Source organism: Nyctibius grandis, chromosome 3 (genome assembly GCF_013368605.1).
Source record: "Nyctibius grandis isolate bNycGra1 chromosome 3, bNycGra1.pri, whole genome shotgun sequence".
Taxonomy (NCBI): domain Eukaryota; kingdom Metazoa; phylum Chordata; class Aves; order Nyctibiiformes; family Nyctibiidae; genus Nyctibius; species Nyctibius grandis.
Window position 1 is genome coordinate 99,517,497 of NC_090660.1, and position 24,535 is coordinate 99,542,031.

Sequence of the window (24,535 nt, forward strand, 5' to 3'; positions counted from 1 at the left end):
TTCTAAATTAACAAGAAGTAATTAGACTGCATTTATTTCACATTAACATCTGGGAAAGTGTTGTTCTTGGTTTCAGTGACACGTGGATGAAGGATTTTTTTTTCCCCCCAAACTTCCTTTTATCTTATTTCTATCCCAACTTTCTAAGGAATAGAGAGCAGCTGATATTTAAGCTGTCTGCTTCTGCCTGCTAATGACCTCAGTTGAGGTTGTTTGGAGAAACCACATTCCAGGAGAGTCTGGGATCTTCTTTCTTGAAAGCCTTCATTGATTTTAGTATTCATGCTACTGGAATAAAAATAGCAGCTAAAGGCAGGGCTAAACCAAGAGTGAGAGAAGAGGCTATTCATATTAGCGTTAACTTACCTGTCCTGGTGAAACAGATGTGTGCTTATTTAGAGCAGCAGCTAGAGAGTCACTAATCAGTTACAGTAGCCTTTCTACTAAAGGAAGCAAGTGTATCACCTACTCTCTGGTAAGCTGCTACCTGCTCTTTTTAATACCTTTCTTAGATTTGGACTATAGTAGCTTCTCTCTCAAATATCCTCTGTAGTTTGCTTTGGGATGGGAATGGAGTACTGGGGTTGGAGCAAATCCCTCGTATGGAAAAACCAGCCTCTGGCCACAGTAATGCAATTGGAGCATGTGAAGCATTAATTCACTGATTATTTTTATAAACATAAAATTTAAAATCTAAAAGGAAATCTGCTCATTTCCTACTGAGTGGAATATGTTTTTTTCAAAGGAGATCAAAGTGGATTTGTTTTGTTGTTGTTGTTGTTTGGGTTTTTATCATTATTGCTAAGAGTGTTTTATTTCATGCTGTTCCTTCATAATGCATAATCTTGTTTTGTTTGCTTGATCTTCTCTCACACTGGAAAATGTTTGACAGTATAATCTGCCAGGAATACTCCCTTTAAGACCTGTTGATGCTCATGCTCAGCAACAGTGTTTTGAAGCTTGATCTACACATTTCTGGTCATGTTGAAAACTGCTGGCTCATCTGATTTCATGTTCCAATAGCCATTAATATAAATGTATATGGTTGGAAATTTTTTTTAAAGCCGGCCCAGCTTTAAACCGTGACAGTCAATCTGCTACACACAGGAAAAAATTACCTAAAGTGTACTTGGAGAAAATAAAGGTTGCTCATGACTTTTAAAATGGCCTTCTACACATATATTGATTTCTAATACAAACGTAGTTAAAATATGACAGATTTCACTTTTAAATGTCATCCTTAATGTCATTAATTTTCTAACTGAAACTAGAAAATACTGGGGTTTTATCAGTTTCATTGCCTGGTTTGATTTTGCTATGTTCATTGAAGGCGTAGCAGACTTTTATTATTGAGACATTATGTGGCAGTAGACAACAATCACCTAAAGAAAAGGCTGTGAAAATATCTGAAATACTATTAAGGAGTAAATTTGATGTCCAGCATGTTCGAGCATCTTTGATAGGAGATTACTTTCTAAATGCCCTCAGTTTCCAAGGGAATCTGCTGAAAGGAACAATATTTGGTCTCTGAGAGTGATCCTCCGATTTATTTACTACTATTTCTTGAATTAAAAGCTGAGAATTTCAAAATGTCCTAACATATAGAGGCAGCTCAGTCCCTCTGAAAAATCTATGGAGCAGTTCATAAGATGTCACTCTTCCATACACCCTGACGAAGCCTTGCTTAATCATTTGGCAAAGGTTAATTACCTCCTCAAGAAGGAGGCAATCACTCATGAGGCTGTAGATCCCTGAAGGATGGGAAGTGTCTGAGAAAATCCTGCCCTGCCAAACCAGTCCTGCACTAATTTATAGAAGAACTGTCTTAGATTTCAACTTTGGTGTTCAGCTACTATCAAGCTGTCCCTTCTTCCTTCTTCAATTACCTGTATATGGCATTACTGTTTTCCTTAACTTCTCAGGTGTTGGTGTACAAGTTCCTTTCTGTTGCTCTTTGTACATACAGCTGGGAGGTAAACATGAGATTGCAACGGATTTAGGGCTATTATGCCTGTCAGTGCTCTCAAGGCATTCTGCTTTTTCTCTGAGAGGAAAATTTTCCTCCCTTTGTTGAAGGAGCCCCTAAGCAAGAGTAGGACCTGAATGAAAACAGGGTTCTGTAGTAGAGATCACTTGCTGACACAAGGCACAGGCAAATGTTTGCAGCTGTTTCATTTAGCCTGCTGTAGCCTCTGAGGCACATCAGCATGTTGATGCCTGTCTGAATCCCTCATTTCCAGAGAGCAATAGCTCTTTCTGCTTGTCACCATCCATGGGGACCAAGCGAGCAGGGACCTTTCTTCATGTCAGGAAGCTTTTATGTCTTGCTCTTCAGACTTCACACACAAGAGCTACTAAAATACCTGTGCTTATATTTTTGATGCCATAAAGTTTTATTATTGCAGTAGGGTTATCCTTTAAATGCTCAACCTTGCTAAAGCAGAATGCGAATAACCTCCCTTTTTTAATTACTCCATAAATTAAATCTTTCTGTTCTCAGGAAGCCACTCTGATTCCCCTCTGCTAGAGGATTCACCATAAGGATTTGTTACCTATTACAATACAGGATTTTCCAACTGAAAATGGCCACCCCTCCCCCGTAAGAAGTCAGCTTGCTACAGCTCTGATGGTTGTCCCCAGCATATAAGCCCTCCCAGACCTTAGTTAGTACTGGCTCTCACTTGGATTATGTGCACCCTCAAAAATATGACTTACAGAGATGCCCAAGTGACATCCTTTGATTCTCAGGCTGTACCTATTCGTGGACTTAGTTCAGGGTCTGGTTAGAAGTTTTGCTAATGTGACATCTCTCAAAGTACAGAAGTTGGAACTGTTTCTTCTTCTAATTGTTTTTCTTTCAAAATGGTTTCATCCACAGTCACTTATTTATGAAAGAAATATTTCCCTACACAGCTCTGGTTACACATTTTTAGAGATCTGAAATAATCTTTTGTTAGCACAACAGAGAAGAAAAAAATGTGCAAAACATTGTGTTACTTAAGAAAATAATTTAATCTTTACCTTTGTGCTCTCATGAAAGCTACAGATTGTAAAAGTTCTACTAGACTCAAGTAGAATTGCCAATTTAAATGCTCAAATTGCCTTTAGCAAGGTTCATCTGCACTAGACATCAAAGTTCAGGTTTGGTATCATGTACGCAAGTTACCTGTACTAGTGACAACCCACCAATTGCATTATGTATCCTACTTTGCAGGAAAATAACTTCATCTCATCTGTCAGTGAGACTTCATTTCAGGAAAACTGATAGCCATTGGTTTTGATCACTACTGGCATAGCTCCACATTCACATCACCTCGGGAACAGCTGCATTTTAAATTCTTACTCCCTTTGAGCTGTACCCACTTGAACATTTGTGCATTTTGGCTCAGAGCCAGAGCTCTGAATGACCCACATATAAAAATAAAAGAAAATTTAAAAAAAGAATCCCAGATCAGACACAAAAAGCACAAGGTGACTTTAAACCAGCTCTGCTGCCAAAGTAGTGTTATACAGAGTTCTGCCCACATTTCTAGCATGCTGCTGTCCCGATGGGCTCTCCGGACAGCTGCAATCACAGGAGGGGCTTTCTGACAACATTTCACATAGCCATGGAGAGCAGAAACAGAGCTAGAAGGTTCTGGAAGTATTAGCTCATATTTCAGTGTGGAGGGGCGGGGGTGTGGTATGACTTTTTTTCCCCTCTTTTCTTTCACACAATCTTCAAATACATTGCAGGTAAAGCCAACACTAGAGGCAATGTAGGCCCACTGATGAATGAGGTGGGGGCCCTGGAGACAGAGGATAAAAAGAAGGCGGAGTTACTGAATGCCTTCTTTGCCTCTGTCTATACTGCTGGAGGCTGTCCTGAGGAGCCCTGGACCCCTGCGGCCCCAGAAGAAGTCAGGATAGAGGAGGAATCTGTCTTGGTAGATGAGGGCTGGGTCAGGGACCAATTAAGCAATCTGGACGTCCATAAATCCCTGGGCCCTGATGGGATGCCCCCGCGGGTGCTGAGGGAGCTGGCGGAAGTCATTGCTAGGCCACTCTCCATCATCTTTGCTAAGTCGTGGGCAACGGGAGAGGTGCCTGAGGACTGGAGGAAAGCGAATGTCACTCCAGTCTTCAAAAAGGGCAAGAAGGAGGACCCGGGTAACTATAGACTGGTCAGCCTCACCTCCATCCCCGGAAAGGTGATGGAACAACTTGTCCTTGGTGCTGTCTCTAGGCACATCAAGGATAGGGGGATCATGAGGGGCACTCAGCATGGCTTCACCAAGGGGAAGTCATGCTTAACCAACTTGATAGCCTTTTATGAGGACGTAACCCGGTGGATAGATGATGGTAAAGCTGTGGATGTGGTCTATCTCGATTTCAGTAAAGCGTTTGACACGGTCTCCCACAGCATCCTCGCAGCTAAACAGAGGAAGTGTGGTCTGGATGATCGGGTAGTGAGGTGGACTGTGAACTGGCTGAAGGAAAGAAGCCAGAGAGTGGTGGTCAATGGGACAGAGTCCAGTTGGAGGCCTGTGTCTAGCGGAGTCCCTCAAGGATCGGTACTGGGACCAGTACTATTCAATATATTCATTAATGACTTGGATGAGGGAATAGAGTGCACTGTCAGCAAGTTCGCTGATGACACAAAACTGGGAGGAATGGCTGACACACGGGAAGGCTGCGCAGCCATTCAGAGAGACCTAGACAGGCTGGAGAGTTGGGCGGGGAGAAATTTAATGAAATATAACAAGGGCAAGTGTAGAGTCCTGCATCTGGGCAAGAACAACCCCGTGTACCAGTACAAGTTGGGGGCAGAGCTGTTGGAGAGCAGCGTAGGGGAAAGGGACCTGGGGGTCCTAGTGGACAGCAGGATGACCATGAGCCAGCAGTGTGCCCTTGTGGCCAAGAAGGCCAATGGCATCCTGGGGTGTATTAGAAGGGGTGTGGTTAGCAGGTCGAGAGAGGTTCTCCTCCCCCTCTACTCTGCCCTGGTGAGGCCGCATCTGGAGTATTGTGTCCAGTTCTGGGCTCCTCAGTTCAAGAAGGACAGGGAACTGCTAGAGAGAATCCAGCGCAGAGCCACAAAGATGATTAAGGGAGTGGAACATCTCCCCTATGAAGAGAGGCTGAGGGAGCTGGGTCTCTTTAGCTTAGAGAAGAGGAGACTGAGGGGTGACCTCATTAATGTTTATAAATATGTAAAGGGCAAGTGTCATGAGGATGGAGCCAGGCTCTTCTCAGTGACATCCCTTGACAGGACAAGGGGCAACGGGTGCAAGCTGGAACACAGGAGGTTCCGCATAAATATGAGGAAAAACTTTATGGTGAGGGTGACCGAACACTGGAACAGGCTGCCCAGAGAGGTTGTGGAGTCTCCTTCTCTGGAGACATTCAAAACCCGCCTGGATGCATTCCTGTGTGATATGGTCTAGGCAATCCTGCTCCGGCAGGGGGATTGGACTAGATGATCTTTCGAGGTCCCTTCCAATCCCTAATGTTCTGTGATTCTGTGATTCTGTAATCAGAAAAATTGGTAGGAAACTGGGAATGCTTATCAGGAATTCTAAGGAAGATACATGACTGGTGTATTGGATGCCTGAAATTCCTCCCCCCAGACCAAGGTGACATTTTTTATTCTTAGAGGGACAACGTGAGAAGTAAGAGGAGTCACCCCCATGTGAAGAGGAGGTCAGTAAAAGATGGGAGACTCAGCAGCCACGCTTGAACACCTATGGCAAGAATTAATATTTAACTTTACTCCAGTGTTCCCACAGTGCTCCTGCGGTTAAAGAAAGTGCCATTGGGATGAGAAGAGCATTTAATGTTTAAAGAGGGTTTGACGTCTTTTAATATTTAATCCTCATCAGGCCTTATTAGTTATTTGATTAACTAGGAAACTGAGTTGCACCAAAAAAAAGCTGGAAAAGAACACATATAAATTATTCAGGGCTGCTAAAACAGACATACTTTACAAAGGAAAGCAAACCTTTCAGGAAGTTTGGGGAGGGCAGGTTTTTTGTTTTAAACTGGCCATTGACCCATGTTTTAACAACATAAATTTGTGGTCAAAAGTTTTTGGCCAGTGTCACGTGGAAGAGCTTTGTTCTACTCAGAGAGCTTGGCTTTAGGTAATAGGATTTTGAGGAAGTTTTCTTTGGAAGTGTTTTAGAGTGTGTGTGGAGGGAGGAAGGGAAAGAGAAATAAATTCCTTTTGAGACAGGCAACAAAAAAATGTCATTGTTCTAAGTAAGCATCGTTATGAGTCAGCAGGACCAAAGAATTGAGCCGGTCACTGCAGTCCCAGCTGTTACATTTCCCTTCCCCATCCCTGAGTACCTCATCCCAGAGGGGTGCGATGTGAGCACAAGGCTGATCTATGCAGTTACATCACTTTTCCCAGGTCCCAGCATACTTGGATCCTGCCCGGTGAGAACTGGAGTGGAGCTTTTACAGTTGCGTTTTGTTGGACTCCCTTACACAAGAGCGTTCCAGGAACAGGGTGTTCAAAACTCAATCCCTAGGCAAGCTAGTGGCTTCTGCCCAGAAGTCAAGTGAGGTTAATAACTAAACAAACTGCATTCTTCACTGCAGCAGCAATCTTATCTCTAAGAACAGCTAAAGCTCTTTTCTTTATCCTCACATTAGCATTAACCTCCTGAGGCTGGAGTTCTTGAGTATCTTTTTCTCTCTTTTCTCTTGCATTCCCCAGCAGATAATTTTCAGATGGATGTGATTTGATGAAACAAATAATAATGAAGTAAAGTTCTTCCTGGGATGAGAGCAAAATTTAGGGAGAGGTATACCTGTGTGGGACACTCCAGCTGTATTAGAACATGTTTCCAGGGGTACAGTGTCTCTTTCTTTCCTAAGATAACTTCAATAACATAATGTAGAATTACAATTCAAGATAAATAATAAAAGGGAACTCAGAGTTCATGAAAGATTCAGAATCCATAACCAAAGACAGTGGCCTCACATTTATCCATTAAAAAGGTACAGAACAGTGAAAGTTAAGAAAATCCACTGGTATGTGGTTCCTGGACTGCTAGTCAAAACCAGGCAAAATAATTCTCTTTGTACTATTTATGCCTTGTATGCTAATTACCTTATCTGTGTCTCTGATGCCATGTGCATTACAAAAGATGTTCTCTCCCCTTGTTTTCAGGTAATGATCACTGATGATGCCGGCCCCCTGGAGAATGTGCTTCAATAAAAAATCCAAAACTAAGATTGGAAAAGCTGACAGGGACAATATGGCAGACACAAGTGAAAAAATGCAGATGAAAAAAGAAATCACGTTACTAAATGGAGTTTCTTTAATTGTAGGGAACATGATTGGCTCTGGGATATTTGTGTCACCCAGAGGTGTTTTAATGTACAGTGCTTCCTATGGACTCTCTCTAGTCATCTGGGCACTTGGTGGGATGTTTTCGCTGTTTGGAGCTTTGTGTTACGCTGAATTGGGAACATCCATCGTTAAATCTGGAGCCAGTTATGCCTATATCCTGGAAGCATTTGGTGCCTTTGTGGCCTTCATCAGACTGTGGTCTTCCTTGCTAATTATTGAACCAACAACCCAGGCAGTGATAGCAATCACGTTTGCTAACTATATTGTTCAACCAATTTTTCCTCATTGTGAGCCGCCATATGATGCAGTCAGGTTGATTGCAGCTGCTTGTATTTGTAAGTAAAGTTATGATTTCTGGAAGTTAAGAACTATAATTGTAGGTACCCAGATGATTTTTCTGAATTTCTGTTCCTTTACCTTCTGTGAAAATAATTACTGCCTCTCTAAAACATGTTCTTAGGAACTAATAATCTTTTATTCAGATGGATTTTATTTGGGGCTAAGATTATTAGAGGGGAGAGGAGAATTACAACAATTTGGGGGAAACTATGACTGATGGTTAAAAATACATATATCTCTATGGATCATCAATGTAATTCACAGCCCGCTTTGGTCCATGTGCTCTCTCCCCTCTTTTTTGCAAATCACAAAAAATGAACAAAAATCTTAACATTCATATGGAATTAAAAATGCTCTGCCTAGTACAAGCTTTGCCTCTAGAAGAATTGTGTAGCACAGTCAGACACTCTGCAGAGTTGACTTTGTCGTGACTGTATCTCTTAGGTGACCACAGGGATAAGCATTGCAAATCTATCCTCCAGTAAATGAACTGCACTCAGATTCTTTTCCTTATGAACATGGATTTGTCAAGATGGAGTATGTGTTCCTTTTAGACTGTGCTATAGCATGATCTTTTAAAAATGGCTTAAATTGTACAACTCAACAAAAGCTTCTAAAAGGATAAGTAATTTTAACTTAAGATAATATAAAGTATACTGACAATTCTGAAAAGGTGTTTTCTCTGTGGCTCTGACTCTTGCTGCTGTGGTGCAGAGGAAGTTCACTTCTGAAAAAGGCTTCATGGTAGAACTTGAGACCATCATGACTGCTCAGCAGTCTAAAAAGCAACTAACCTTATTCCAAAAGACTTTGTCAGCTGAAATTCTCCACTTGCACAGGAAAGCAGTTATTTATTAGGTCCATATTTCTTTTCCCAGTGTTCTAGGTGCACCTCACAAAATCCTAACACTTAAGAGAAGCAGTCTGCAAATGCTGATGTTTCTTTAAGTCTTCATTTTCCTAGTTATTCTTGCTGTAGTCTTCGTGTGAATCAGCTGTGTGTTCCAGCATCTCTGATTTCTGAGCTGATGCCCCAGGTGTGGCTGGCAGATGCTGCTTTCTCATACAGCAAATTAGTTGCCTCACCACTGACTAGGCTTAGCATTTTGAGTAACAGCCCAGACTGCAAGGAAAATTACAGTGTATTATATTAACTGTGATATGCAATTTAGCAATTTATTAGCAAATTTATTCCTACCTTGAACAATTTTGATAAGGCTCAGGAGCATGGATTTAATTGGCACTTCACCAATATAGTGGAGAGAACTTGTTAAATATATATATATTTACTAGAATTTATTGGGAATTCCATGGCAAGACCCCATTGCTTTGAATTTAATTACACTCTGCAGCACATGATACATGTTATGTGTCATAAACACGTGTAGTAAACATACCCTTTGCATTGTTTCAAATAGCACTTTATAGCATCACAGATGACTCCTGAATGTTCTGTATTAAAAACTTAAGTCAACAGTTAACTTTATAATTTTCAAGACATAGACCTATAATTCTAACAGTTACTGATATATACTACTGTACTTTTAAGAAAGAGGTATATGGTTAAGTTCTACTAAGGAGATTTTTTAAACTATAGAACATAAAATCCTATTTCAATGTATATGCCACGTTTACTAGAGCAACGTTTACAGAAGTCATTATTTACAGATATTAAATTTATATTCAAACCTGACACTAGGCATGAACAATCATTATATAGCCTTTTGGGGTTTTTTAATACCAGAATAAAACCAAAATTCTGTCCCCATTGCACAACATAGGTATATTAATAGGAAATAGTGGGGGTAAATCAGGTCCCGTTTCTGTAAATAGGTCTATTATTACCTTGACAGCTGGCAGGACACTCTTGTCAAATGTGCTGAGTCACTCGTGATAACGAAGGCAAGAAGTTCTGTGAGCATCTGTGGTTGGATGCTGATTTTCTTACTATATAGAAAGGTTTCTAAATGGTTTTCATTTTAAGCATTACAAAACCCTTTTTCTTCCTTTCAAAACTGAAGTGTAGATTATAGGCAGGTTGAAAAAACAGAAGGAAGAACCAACAAGACTTCTAGAGAAGAAATAGCCCATCCTGATCCATGCTTGAGAGCGCTCTGGACCGCCCATGCCGCATTTGGCCTGCTGTCTTCTCCAGCAGCTGGGCTTCGTACCTGGTACCAATATATACCCTTTCCTCTGCTCGTCTACCTCTGTTTTGAATTACAGAGTTGCAAGAGAGACAAGTTGCCCGTGATGCAGTGTGTGTGTGTGCTAGAGGAGGGCGGCACACGGCTCGCCCCTGGCTGGGCCTGTCGCCAGCCTAGCAGCAGCGCTCGTCACAGCGCTTTATCCACCCATCGGGGTTTGACTTCTGTGACAAAGCTGAATGCAAAGAATACGGCAGAAGGAGGAAAGGAGAATTAATTGATCCCACCCACTCTCTGCAACCGCACTACTTTGTTATTTCTATTAGATTCTGTCAAAATTGAGGCTTGAGAGAACTCTCTAAGTAAGTACTTCTGCAATCTTCAGACTTGGGGTCGAAGTGTGAATGGCACAGCTCCTAAGCCGTGGGCACAGAGTAACAGCATGCCAGCCTGGCTCAATTCAGTATCTTGTCAACTGCATCCAAACTTTGTGGTGCAGAAGCTGTCCTTACTCTGTATGTAGACTACAGCTCAAATTGGCAGGGAGAACTTCAGGAAAAACTTCAGCACAAATAAAAGGTTTAGAGAAATCTCACCTTCTGCTTGTGAACAACTCTGCTGGCTTTAACGAAATTTAAAGATTATTTACAAGGAGCAGAAGTTAGTCCTAAAATTCAAAATCTGATGTGTTTTGTCTTACCTACTGTCATGAAAACAGTATCCTCCAAAAAACTATTGTGTAACTTTTAAATCAGGTATTCCATTCATTTTAATAAATCTAAGTGGTCCTGAAATGGTGAAATTTGCTTCTGTTTTATTTCTGAAAGAGGGGTAGTATCTGGAAGGATATATTTGAAATGTGCTTTATGTGATGTAAAACATCAGTGCTCCTCTCATGCATATTCGTTTTCTCTACAGGTTCCTTAACATTTATTAATTGTGTTAATGTGAAGTGGGGAACCCGTGTACAAGATGTTTTCACATATGCAAAAATTATGGCTCTTATCTTGGTGATATCTGTTGGCCTTTACAAAATTGGTAAAGGTAAGATTATTTTTCATTTACTTAAATTCTTAAAAATGAACCGTATATGAGCTTCAAAACCTGTGCAGGAAGATCAGACTCCTTAAGACTTACATATGAAGTGTTACTTATTCTGGAAAAAAACTCTCTGCCACAGGAGGATTAGAGGAATTTTATGGCTTGTTAAGCAATGGGGGGTTTAATTATTCTTCTGCTCTTATTGTGGGAAACCAACACACACAAAGTTCTGCGTTGCTCAGGCTGAATAGCAAATAGCAGCTGAATTAATGTCAGTTCAGTGCTAACTAGTTCAAAGTCAGCCTCAGTGACTCTGACTCATGCTTATTAAAGGCTAGTGTTGCTACTTGTCCTGTGACAGGACAGCACAGCAGAAATCTCTGGGCCCATCCTTCTCATCGCTCCTCACCTCCCGCTTTCCCTGCCCTGCCCGTGGCAGAGAGCTGCCGCAGCGCCCTGCCAGGGAAGAGGGTCGAGGAAGTAGGAACTTGTCCTTTCCTCCGCTGCTGAGAGGGCATCCTTGTTCTAAAAACAAGGGAGAAGACTGTAATAGTGCAGTCCTGTGAATCACTGTGGTATTGTAAGACATCACAGGACAGATGAGCCACCTCGTAATCAGCAGTAACTGGACTGAACTGAATACACTGAAAGGCTGGAGACTAGTTTATTCTGGTGCTACCTCTGATCTTTGCATATGACATCACATTTGATGTTATTAATTTCGATCTCTGGTACAGCGAAGTCTCTTCCAACTCTAGTTCTGTTGCTTAGTTACTAAGGTTTCTTCATTTTCCTTTCCCATTAAATTTCTAAACAGCCATTGTATCTTTATTTGGTTAAAATAAAGATGGTTTTTCCTCTTTGGTTTAGGAATTGTCTTTTTCTCCTGCTGAAACTAGCTTATAAAACCTAATGAGCGTGCTTGCTTTTCCGTGCTTGCTGGCCTTCTCCTTTCCTTGGCTGCAGTTCTAATGCATCAGCTCTTACACTGTAAAGCTACACCAGATTTTAAGAGAGCTTTTTTGTTTAGCCATTATCCGTGTGTGACAGTAGTCACTGGTTTGTTCAAGTCTAAAGAAACCTGAATAAACGAACCCAGTCCTAAGGGCAGGAACATGAAGATGCAGAGGAAAAGCATTGCTTAAGGTCCACAGTTACATGAAGGAGTAGTTCCCCTCATAAAGCTGCTGCAGTTTTACAAAGGTGTGAGTCCATGATGTTACCCCTGTAGCAGCTTTGCCCTGTCCCCACAGTCACAAATTTACTTATGCTTTCAAATGGACTCCTTCAAAACTCCCAGCCTGCTCACGGCCATGCAGCTGCCACGACGTGGTTTGGCCCGAGGACCATTCCTTCTGCTCGTGCATCCATGTAACCCAGGCCAGGTCCTTTGTGTTGCTCCGTGGGGTCAGGGAGGGTAAAGGCAGAGAGGAAACATTATTGTGAGGAATGCCAAATGCCAAGGGCTTTTAGTGGTAGTAAAGGTCTCGTCTCTGCTTTGTTTAAGCAGAACCAAGCACTTAAACACAGAAAGGACCGGGAAGAGGAATGACGTAGACTTCTGGAGGAAGCTGCGATTGGGTCAATGCACTCTTTTAAACTCAGCAGCTTTTCTAATGAAAAGAACAGTTGCGAGGTTTTAGCCCTGCTGTATTCCTTCTCATGTGCTCAGATACGCCTCTTGTTTTAAAAAATTGTGAATGTGTCTGATTTTGAATATGAGCTGTCTTTGGAAAAGAAAAGCTTTTCTTGGTCCTTTTGGATTTTTCTTTTTTTTTTCTTCCAACCATTTTCTTCCCCAAAGTGTGTGTACAACTTGTAGCTTCACCTTCCTCAGTTCAAACAGTCTTCTGGTAGTTACTGCTTTTCAAAGATTGAATTGTATAAACTCCTTAGTTTAACCACAGCGTGAAATTGTTTCGTTTTATAACAAAGATCTTACTATCTTCCCTAATAGAGGTTTCAGCATGTTTCAGTTTTCCTTAATACTTAAACCCACTTCCATTTATATTAGATAGTTGACTTTCCTTCTGCAAACTCAGTAAGGCCTTTCTTCCTCTTTCCAGAATCGCAGTGAAGGCTCTTGCTGTTTCACTAACATTTCGTCTATTTTTCAGCATTCAGCAGGTTGTCATCTCAACCAATTGAGCTAAACTAGAGGAGAACTTTGGAAGAAAAGATTTTTTAAGTCTCCTTTCTTAATTTTGGGGAACAGCCTTCTGGAGCAGAGCATCCCACTGAGAACCATGCCTCCAGGAGTTCCCCCTGCACTGGCCACTAATTCATCTGGTGAAAATGAAAGCACAGATATGAGGAAGAAATATGAGACAGATTCAGGAACTGAAATCGGGTTTTCCAAGTGCCTCTGCCTGGCTGACAGGGCATAGCATGCCCTCAGTACAGCTCCCTTCTTTGGTAGGCTGGATGGCGATGCCAGGAGACGAGGATGCCGTGAATTCTGGTAGAATTACACAAGTCACATCCAAGTAACACACACGGGAAAACATATTCTACTGTCTCCCTGTACAAGGGTAGCTGTCTGAACATCTGACTGAAACTTTCCTATTTGTCAAGTGAAACTATAAGCTGTGCACTTTTAGAAATAGTACTGAAACCTGGATGCAGTGGGGTTTTATTTTCTTTTGGTTAGCTGAGACTTTTAGTGTAATGTCCTTCTACATCATAGTCCTTGAAATGTAACAGGCAATTGGTACCTGCCCTTTGTACAGGAGAAACAGAAAACCTGAGAGCTCCATTCAAGGGATCAGCCACAAACCCAGGGATGATCGCGCTGGCTCTCTACTCTGCCCTCTTCTCCTACTCGGGATGGGACACGCTCAACTACGTCACCGAGGAAATGCAGAACCCTGAGAGGTAAATGGGTGCTTCTCCTTTGAATCACTGAAGTGTCCTGGTAAGACAGGTGATGGCAGGACAAGCTGCTCTGTATTTGTTTCTGATTGGAAATTAGTTGGACTATTTCCTCTGCAAAAACCTCCTTCTTTTCTAGAGAAGTAGTAAGTATGCAAACTCTTCCTGAACATTGTCCTCTTTCACCAATTGTATCACAGTAATAAATCACTTGTCTGCATATATGTATTTTAGACCTTCCATTTTAGGCCGGAATTTTTAAAGAAGGAGAAAAAAAACGAGAAGTGTGGGTCCATCTAGCTCTCTAAAATTCCCTATTTCTTTTCAGTCATACAGAACAGTTATTTTCTTTTCCACCGGTGGAGTAAGACTGTTTCAGGTTTATGACTGGTTTATCATGTGATTTTCAGCATTATTGTTTATGGGAAAAATGTTTAATTTTACTAAAGATGAAAAGTTAAGTAAAAAATAAAAAATCCACAGTACCACTGGAAATGTCGTCTCCTCCCATCTGTAGGGATGTCAGCCCTGTGGGAGTGGTGTGACTCACCTACTCAGACTGAATCCACCTTGTCTTGGGACATACATAGGTTATGAGTCAGGAAAAAAATGCCACGATTACAAAAACACCGAAGTGTACGTTTAAATCTCATTGCTTAAGTGCGCTCTTAAATTGCTTCATAGAAAACACAGTATATAATTTACAGGTATAAATGTAGTTTTTTTTCTCTAAAACTTGTGACAGACCCACAAGCAGACAACTAAGCTGCTTATGGAATTGTTTTACACATGGCTGCACGTTATTTTATAACCTCATGATTACAAAAAGTAATGGAGGTATCTGTTCACAAATGTTTGAATTTGGGAACAATCTTCTATTTAAATATTCCTTATTCAAAGAACAAGAAATAATTTTGCCATTTTCCTTTTGCAGGAATCTACCTCTTTCTATTGCAATTTCCATGCCTATTGTGACTATTATTTACTTGCTGACTAATATAGCATACTACGTAGTACTGGACATGTCAGCTCTCCTCACAAGCGATGCAGTGGCTGTGGTAAGTTGTATAAAATAATTAAACCAAAAAGTTACTGTATGGATGACACTGCGTAAGAATCTCAGGTAGCATACTTCTTGGCAAAACAATTTAAATATTTCCGTGTTGAAGTTTGTTGCTTTGTTTTAATCTTTGTTTTCATGTAAGAGTACCAGTATATTACAAAATGCATATAAAGAATATATCTAATAAATTTGCTCTTGTAAAATCCTCTTATATGCTCTGTAAATCCTACTCTTAACAGTACTTCATTGTAGAAGATCCTTTTGCCAGGGCCAGACAGAGAAAGAGCTATGGAAAGTCTGGGTGGTTTAAGAACCAGGGTTCTTTGCTGTTGTTCTAATGTACAGTGTGTGATATGTAATGCTGCAGGATCACAGCAATATTTTCAACACAAATGTGCAGTGAAATGCTTTTTAAAACCTGATCAATATTTTATACAAACGTACAATTATAACTTACAGATTACTACAGTCGGGATTTGTCAGAATATATTAAAGCCAATACATCTTCTATTATCTCATTGACTTGATCTAGGCTTAGAAATTTTTTTTAATATTTTTTTAATGTATCTGCCATTTTTATTTTGATAGTGATCAGTTTTTCCAAATTCTAATTTCCCAAGTCATTATTGGGTGTCATAAGAAAGCATGGGCTATGATACTGTATTTGGACTGGTGTGTTTTCATGAGAGTTTCTCAGGATTGACCATATGCTTAACGTAACAGGCCTCACTATTATTTTCTTTTTCTGTTACAGACATTTGGTGGTGAAACCCTTAGTTATGCTAAGTGGATAATTCCTATAGCAGTGGCCATGTCTTGCTATAGTGGCTTAAACTCATCAATAATTGCAGCATCTAGGTATGAAATATAAAGTCTATTTTAAAAAATTGAAAAGGAATCACTTCTTATTAATCTGCATTCTTTACTACTGCATTGTAAAAGTGACACGGTTAATTTTTGCCATGTCAAGTAGTTCATTTATGATGGAAGGATTGTTATGATCTGATGCGTCTTCTGATGATCATCATCAATTAATAAACTAAAGCCACTTGAGAAGAGAGCAGCATTTACAATAGAGTAATTAAAGAATTAATGCTGCCTTTATCAGAAAGCAACAAGCTATTCCTTGACTCACTGTCTGGTTGAGTTGTCTTATTCTTTTTTTCAGGCTTTTTTATGTTGGAGCCAGGGAAGGACACCTCCCTGATAGTCTGAGCTTGATCCACATAAAGTGCTTCACACCAGTCCCTGCTCTCCTCTTCAATGTAAGTGACAGCCCAGCCCGGTGCCTGCCCTGGGCAGCTGGGGCTTCGCACCTGGGGAGCCCAAAGCCTCGCCTCCACCCAGTGTTTCTCCTGGGCTTCTCCTACGCTGGAGACATCTTCCTCAAATGCCCACAGTTTCTAAAATTCATTGAGGGGGGTGGTGGTGGTGTTATTTTTTCTGGTGGGTTTTTTTTCAGTGCAAAGAGAACTTCTCGATTCACATTCATATGCTCTCTGAACAAGATTAGTGAGGAGTAAATACAATAGCATTACTTAGAAAACAGAGAATGGCTAAATATGTAACAGTATAGACAGGAGCTGATTATGCCTTCATGTGAGTTTTCAGAGCGTCACTGGAGAAGAACATGGCAGGAACATCTCTCAGACCCTGCCACAGGCTGATTTTCTAGGAGTCTTGTTACAACAGGAGTAACAAATAAATTCCTACTGTTGGATGCCTATAGCCATATTGACTTTTTCCTGCTGTCACTATACAAATTAATCTTATGACACAAAATCGGGGAACCATAAGGTATAGAATTAGTGCAAATGATTTTAATAAAGAATCCATAAATCTAACAGATTAAAATAAGGAGGAGGATATGCACAAACAGAGAAGGGGGAATCATCCAGAAGCATTTCACTGCTGTTTATTTGAACATGTATTTTATTTGATGTCTTCCATTGTTCTGTGTTACATACAGTTTATGAATAAATTATCATACCAGTCCTGTTTGACACCAAATAATTTACTAAAAGTTATAATCTCATTATGAATACTCTTCTTAGAGGGATTCTGTTTGCACCAGTAAGATGAGCTCTACTCCCTTAATATATCACAATTCACGTTTTCACAGTGGAATTTTTTTCTGCTCATGTGTTAAAAAAAGACATTAAATTCCTGGTATTTTAAGTCTTTCCATGCAGGCAGTGTAGCATACCTGCATACCACAGAATTTACTCTGATGGTCTCAATGTATGAGTGGGCTGTGAGAGCCTCCCACAGTGAAACTAAATTAAAAGTTTGCCCTCTAACTGAAGCCAACCAGAACAGCAGAGTAAGCCGCTGCCTACAGAAAGCTTCTTAGCAGCCTTCTTAGTGCAGCAGAGTCTGTGGCTCCTCATCTGGCCTTCTGAGGAGGGTTTCCTGCTGATGCTGAAACATAACTTCACAAACCCGACACCTCTTCAGGCAAATGTGGTGGTCTCACTGCTATGTTTAAGGAAGAGATATCAGCATGTTTCACGCAGCATATTTGCAGATTTCTCAGAGTTTTAAGTACATCCTTCTTGCAAGGACCTGCTCTCCTAACTCCAAACAAATATGTTGGAAACAGGCTGTTTTGCAAGTTTACTACCTCTTTATTTTATAAGACATGTCTTTATTTTCACATTAAAAAGTCTTTGTTTTTATTATCTCTAGGGCTTAATGACTTTGCTTTATCTCCTTGTGGAAGATGTTTTCCTCCTCATTAATTACTACTGCTTCAACTACTGGCTCTTTGTGGGTCTGTCTATTGCAGGACTGATATATTTGAGATATACTCAGCCACATCGACCACGGCCTATTAAAGTAAGTAAACAAGAGAGGAAACAAGCCCTAGAAGCCAGCTAATGCATGTATTTATGTGATCCTTAATACCACAACCATAACTTTACCAGTTATGTTATAGACTGTTTATCAGCCATAGAAATGCTTTCAACATACAAGAGAAGAAATGATGGAGCAAAACCCATTTGAGTTTCCACAAGAGCAACTGCTCTGGTACTTTCGCTGTTAGGTTGAAATGATATTTACCGTTTCTTTTTCCTTTCATTCAACCTTATAACTATCTTTATTTCAAAATAAATAAGGAATAAATAAATGCCTGGGGTTCTTAGCCCATCCTGGAACAACCCCCTTTTGTATTGTACACAGCGGACATCAGTAGAGGTAGTGATGGGGGCTCCAGAGAGGTTAACACTGTGATCAAACTTACATGTCTTAAGAAATTCAGCAAAATCCATCCAAAGCCTGTAAATGCTCAAAATTCTGCTCATGCAGAAGATCAAAAGCTTAAATAATCAAATATACTTTGAGTGTTCCCTCCCACTGCATAGTGGTCATAGACAGTAAAATGCAAGTTTAACCACTGCAGAAGAGCATCTGGCTGCCAGTTAAGAGAGGGAGACTGCACAGAAACAAAGCGTGCCTAAAACTTGTTTCTAGTTTTAATCCAGTGATTGTCCAGGAAGCAGGCACGAAAAGTCACAGCTTCCCCCAGGCACACAAAATCACGCACTGTCTCCCGTTTCCGTGCACTCTGCTGCCTCCATGACCTGCATTTTGGCTCTACAGTGATGCAGTAAAAATTATGAGAAATCCAAATTAACACCGTGTCTAAATATTTCTTCCTTGTCACTCACTCTTCCTAACCTCCTGCACCATCTTTACCAACACATCTTTTTTTCCCCGTTTAAGTGAAACATCCTGATTATAAAAAAACATGGTTCAAACAAAGGAGTAAAATATCATAAGCACCTACTGCTAGAAAACCTTCCGGTCTTCCAGAGCAGACCAAATTTTCCTGAAGCATGCTCACACTTCGTTTCCAAACTCTCCCCCAAAATGTATGGAAGATAAAGATTAAATCTTGCCTTATTGGCAGTTTTGCTATTGATGCTACTAAAGCAAGGATTACAGTCAGATTATAGATTATGACAGTTTAATTCCTATCAGCATTTGCCAGTCTAGTCAGTGTCACAACTCTGCATACACTTTTTCCTTTTCCAATGTAGCAGTTGGTTTTCATCAACTTACATTTTTAATCTCTATAAGAAAAAAGAAATATTTGTACCAGTAGTTTCAGCAAATATTCAAATGTCATCTCCTGGACTCTTGAGAAGGCTCGTTACTACAGCCAGTGAAAAATATTTTAGTTAAAAATAAATGCATGAAGGGGTTATTGCAACTTTCCTTGTTTGTGGTATGATATTTGTTAAGTGCCCAGGGAAAATGGTTGTACATCAGACTGTTAGTTCTGCAGCATCAACACGGTAACTGAAAGTCTAGCTCAGTTAGTTCCCAATCAAACTTAAAATTAAAAATTTGCAGTTGAAGTTAGAGGGAAAACTAGCCATTGCTTCTTAGTTTTAAAGTACTGCTTTCAAAGATTGATCTCTTACTAACGTGGGAAGGAACTGAGCTTGTGCAAGCATGAAAAAAAAAATGGTCAGATATTCAGCTGTGTACCAGGTAAGAGGCTCTCAGCAGCATACACAGAAGCTAGCAAATTGTACTGACTGTAGGCAGTCAAAAGATTCAGTACATAGTAGTCATATAGTCAATAGTTATATTTTTATTATTGACTTGTCTAATTTTAATCTACAAAGCCTGACAATAGGATATTTACTGCATCTTTTAATGAATGGATTTTTTTTGTCTCCACAGCTTAACCTCTTCTTCCCTGTAGTATACTGTCTATGTTCCCTTTTCCTCGTCATAGTTCCTCTCTACAGTGACACAATCAATTCCCTTATTGGCATTGGCATTGCCCTTTCAGGCATTCCTGCATATTATTTGGGGGTCTACCTGCCATTTGAAAAAAGACCTAAATGTCTACAGTGGCTCTCTGGTAAGCAACATCATCTTGTCCTAGTCAGTGTGCCAAAATCCTGAATGCTTAGTCAGAAGACAGAAAGGACAATTTTTCCTAGAATCCTTGTTCCTTATGAAGTTTTACTATGCTGTATATGGCATGTCTGAGATCGTTTCCTTCATCTCGTGGTCCTGGAAACAAAGCCATGCGTACCTGTACAAAACACTCCAATATGTGGATATATATGGTCATCTAATATCTGTGGTGTTGAGCCATTTCAAGATGTTGGCTCAATAAAAACCTTGTAGGATTGTGAAGACTAAATGCATGCAGTTTGATAACCTGGAAGGCAGAAATACCAGGACACCATTGCTTCACTTTCTGCCCAAGGAGTGGAACATCTGAGTCAGAGAAGTCCACGATTTTAATAAATTATGAAATAACGAATTCTTGGCCTGAAGGGTAGTTTCCACTCCTCAAATTCAGGCAATCTCGAAAAGCAAAACTTTAATATTTTTATTCAGTTTGAACTCAGCTATCAATCTGACAATTCAATGAAAATGTTGATGAAAGTCTGATTAAACGAGACTTTCTGTTTAATTATTGAGCTCCTTTTGCCTTTAGCTATTTATAGCACATGCTTAATCCAATTGTTTAAGGTGTTTTAAGATTTTCCTAATATCTGTGTAGTGCTTTCAAATCCTCAAAATCCATATATTTGTCTAAGATATATTATAACTTTGTCTCACACATTTTTGCTATGTATTACAGTTACAACAACAAAATATGTTCAGATGCTCTTCTACTGTGCTGTGTCAGACCTGGACATAGACATGGAACCTACAGCAGCTAAGAGGAAATAGAGTTGCCTTGACATTGAGAGTTGCACCTTGACATTTTCTACCTGGAGCAATTTTTATCATCTGAAGTTCTCCCCATGTGTTCAGTTATACTAAAGCACTAACCACTGTACCATACATCAGTTTGATGTCTGTTAATTTGTGCCTGTTTTATAAACCACTCTGTTTTACAGGATTTTTTTTTTAATCTGTTTGTTAATACTGAGTTGTGTAACACTTTGAAACTACAAAACACTGTATGAACAAACATTTAATAGAAGATAAGTACTAAATATGAGATTAATTGCAAAATTGTAATAAAAAGTATTAGGTCTAGCCACAATCCTAAGAAATAAATTGATAAATATAACAAAAGACAGACCAGATATTTGCAAGATTTAAAACCTGAGCTGGGAAGTAGAAGCCACAGAGTACTTCTATAAATATAACTAAATTCTTAGCCAAAGTAAAAAATATATAATTCAAAATGGTAGAGATGCTTTGAGTCAATGTAGTATCAGTGGGAAACTATTCTAACGCATAATTCCTGGCATACATATTGTACCAAAAGGAGGAAACCAAAGTTTTCAGTCATTTAAATTCTGTTAGAAATTCTCATTTGATGATATCCCACATTCATTACCCTTTTGCAGAAGAGGTATTTTCAACAAAGAAATTATACTGTTGTAACCAAAGTACTTTTGCTTTCCAGCTGAACAACCTGCTGTAGAGCACTGTAAGGGACTGAGGCATGTTCCAGCTAGAGTATATTCAGGGTAAACACTTCACATTTCATAGTGTCCATTGCTTGCCTAGAAGTATTAAAGGTGGGACCCCATGAATCATACCAATTTTTTCCACAGTGGAACTTATTTAAGGAATTCACAAAAAGGAATAAAAAACTATTGATGCTTACAAAATTCCTTGAGCCCCTGCCCAATGCTTCATGCCTCACCAGTTCCTGCTGGCAAGGTAACCTGCAGGTCTCCAACTGAGCATGTAGAGAGCCTCCAGCACTAGCTGCCAGGTCTTCACGTCACGTAGGTGGTGTCTGTTGAACAATATCCAGCACAGGCGCGTGCACTGGACAAGTGCTCTCACTTGGTGCCATGGGTGCCAGTGGGTGCCATGAAAGCAAAGGTCAGTTAAGAACTAGGATTGTTCTCTTGAACATCAAGTTTTCCAGTGTGGCACATGGGAACGTGCAACTAGTCCTAATTCTTAGTCTCCTGAAATGGAAGAGACAATAACTGTCATTAAAAAAAAAGCCATCAGCCTTTCAACCTAGACCATAAAAACAGCTGCTCCAGCTCTAAAGTGCTTTGTTGATATGTAGTACCATTTGTTATCCTTGTTGGCAAGTCGTACTGCCTTTCTGTAATTATATTTGAATATAACATACATTGTTTCTAATTTGAGTTTCATCTTTCCTATTCAATTAACCTCAATTAAGGTAATTTAATCTTATACAAGTCACTGTGGCTTCTAGCAGTATTGTCTTTTATTGATGTCTGCCCAGAGAAAGAGCAATGGAATCGGGAAGAAGGCAACCATTGCTACATAAACCTCTCTTCATTCCCTCCTCACATTGTAAGGTCATTTGCAGGACTGTAATTTCGTGCATCTCCAACACAGTGTTTGCTGACAGGGCCTTCTATTTGCATTTCAATGCCATCTGCTGTGGCAGTTTCCTTTCAGCAGGGTTTTGTTTTGATACAAAGTATGAACAATAAAAATGTACTAAATTAAGGTAAACATGAAGGTAAACATGAAGATACTAGAGATGCGTGTTTTGCTTTTTGGAAGCCACAGCTTTCGAGCACTAAAATCACTTAAGTATCACATTCACAAAACAAGAAGAGGAAAGAAGACCTAGGGTGTAGTTTAGTTTGCCCAGCTCAGAACATCCCCATGTACTCTTCATACACACAGCACATGCCTCTCTTACAGTACAGCACCATTTTGGATCCTGCTCTACGATTGTACGGAAATATTGTGGTTTTGCCCCATCTCTTACAAAGCACTGTTAACAACAGAGCCGCGGTCCCAGACTGTATCAGGGCACAAAGAGAATAGAAACCCAACAAGTCGGGCACCAAACTAAACTTGACAGTCTTTGCCTCCACAGAGTTCAGTCATGCTTGGTGCTGAGCAGTGTGTCATGCCAAGACAGCACTGTACCATTCTCTGAAGGTTTTCCTTGCAGGACCAAAGTTCCTAAGTGATTTGAGATACCTGAGGTGACATCTCAGGTGGTAACAGCAGACACTACAGGTAGTGTAATAAGGGCTACAGACTAAGGCCATTTCCATAGAGAATTCTGAGCTGAGAAACTTCTTTCTTTGTCCGTTTTTTGCCAAAATCTGTTTTTGCATGAATCTGTTAACTTTCTGGGCATGATGCACAAGCCCTCATTTTCTTTCTTTCTGGACAGAAAGAAAGTAGTAGTCAGATGCAAGGTTATAAGTGTGAATAATGTTATTGAAATTCTCTATGGACATCAGAATCTCAGAAATGTTAATGTGTTGATTTTTCGCTCCTTACAAATAATACATGTAAGTTATTGTAAAATATCTAAAGCTGAAGTATTTAAATAAATAAACATTTGATCCTTGGCAAATGCTTCAGTTATGTGGTTTTAAAGGATAAAAACAGTATTATGGATGAAATTTGCCCTGCCTTACGTCTCGCAAGTTGGTTTGCCAGGAGCGCAATGAGACTCTAACTCCTATTTGTATTCTCTGTAACACAACAAAATAAGCATTTATGGAAGGAAAAACTTGTGGTTGCTTCACGTGGGACTCTTTCTCACTGCAGTTATGAGCAATTCTTTACCCAAACACTTTCTTGTTCTAAGAGTAAGCACATCTTTTTACGTTATTCACAGGTTATCAGTTATGCAGTCAAACAATAAACACAATTTTTCAGAGACAGTCTTGGCATCCAGGCTAAGTACCTTGTCATTACATAAGTAAATATTAGGAGGAGGCTGTTTGACATCGCGTTTTTCAGCTGGCATCTCTGCAGTGGCAGAGACTGGGGTATGGACAACACTGGAAGCCTTTGGAAGACACAGCCCGTGGAGGTGCAGGCTGCACTGCAATGCATAATGGCAGCCTGGCAGGCTGCAGGGACAAGTGACCCTGGAGAACAGCCCACCTGCAGAGCTAGGGAAGGGTCTTTTAGGGGCAAAAGCTGGGACAATGCAGTATTTGGGAGTAGTATTACTTGGGAGTAGTAGCTCTTCTTCAGGAATCAAGAAAATACAGCATTCTTGCTTTTTATGAAGAACCACAGTTCTTTAAATAAAAACAGGAGAAGAGAATTGGTATGAGATTCCGTTTCTGTGTCAGTAAAGGTAAAAAGAAGTTGATGTTGATAGAGGAAAGATGATCAGCCACAGAAAGCCTGAAGATGTCTGGGCTTTGCACGAGCCTGAAGAGCTGTAGGGGCTGTTGTGTGCTCCCTGGCTACAGAGGTGAAGAAATGCCTTCACACATTAGGTACGATGAGGATATTGAAGTGTGAAACAACCTGACAGATCCACGACCTGACAGTGGGCCAGGTCACAGCTCTGTTACAGAACAAAGTGCCTTCAGCACGTGTGAGACTTGAAGACACTTCCCAAATACATTTTCTTGAAATTTACCTTCATTGTGTAACAGGAACTTTAGAAGTATTATTGCACAATCTCTGAATCTGGAGTACGAGATCTGTCAAGTCCCTGTTCTCTAGCTGATAAGCTATCAGGTTTTGTAAATATTCCCATTTTTTTTTTCTGCAGGGTTCATTTTTAACTTATGAGGAGTGGCAGCCAAGCAACTATGTGAAGTGCTGTAATTTTGTGAAAGCATCTCAAAAGCTCTAAAATTAAAAAAAGAAAGGCAAATGAGGGAAATAAAGTGCAAACCTAAACAAGATGCCAAACAATAACAGGAGAATACCTTTCTGTCTTGTACATTAGGAGCCTGGATTATAAACACAAGAAATTAGAAGTGTTTATTTAGGAACACAGATTTAATATAATGGATGTCACTGAAAAACATGAAA

At 40.1% G+C, this 24,535-nt stretch overlaps 1 protein-coding gene across 1 annotated transcript; it reads left to right on the forward strand.

The window, feature by feature from the left end:
* The first annotated feature begins 7,175 nt into the window (after nucleotides 1-7,175).
* LOC137660914 (Y+L amino acid transporter 2-like) lies at nucleotides 7,176-20,509 on the forward strand. Its single transcript, XM_068396119.1, has 9 exons — nucleotides 7,176-7,677; nucleotides 10,747-10,872; nucleotides 13,599-13,743; nucleotides 14,675-14,798; nucleotides 15,558-15,661; nucleotides 15,972-16,068; nucleotides 17,492-17,641; nucleotides 19,499-19,682; nucleotides 20,418-20,509. The coding sequence occupies exons 1-9, from the start codon at nucleotides 7,176-7,178 to the stop codon at nucleotides 20,507-20,509; spliced, it is 1,524 nt and encodes a 507-aa protein (XP_068252220.1).
* The last annotated feature ends 4,026 nt before the right edge of the window (nucleotides 20,510-24,535 follow it).

Excerpts from the sequence above, each read along its gene's own strand:
- LOC137660914 (XM_068396119.1), top strand. The coding sequence starts at position 7,176 with ATGCCGGCCCCCTGGAGAATGTGCTTCAATAAAAAATCCAAAACTAAG. Across the intron at positions 7,678-10,746 it reads GATTGCAGCTGCTTGTATTT|GTTCCTTAACATTTATTAAT; the intron begins GTAAGTAAAGTT and ends TTTTCTCTACAG. Across the intron at positions 17,642-19,498 it reads ATCGACCACGGCCTATTAAA|CTTAACCTCTTCTTCCCTGT; the intron begins GTAAGTAAACAA and ends TTGTCTCCACAG.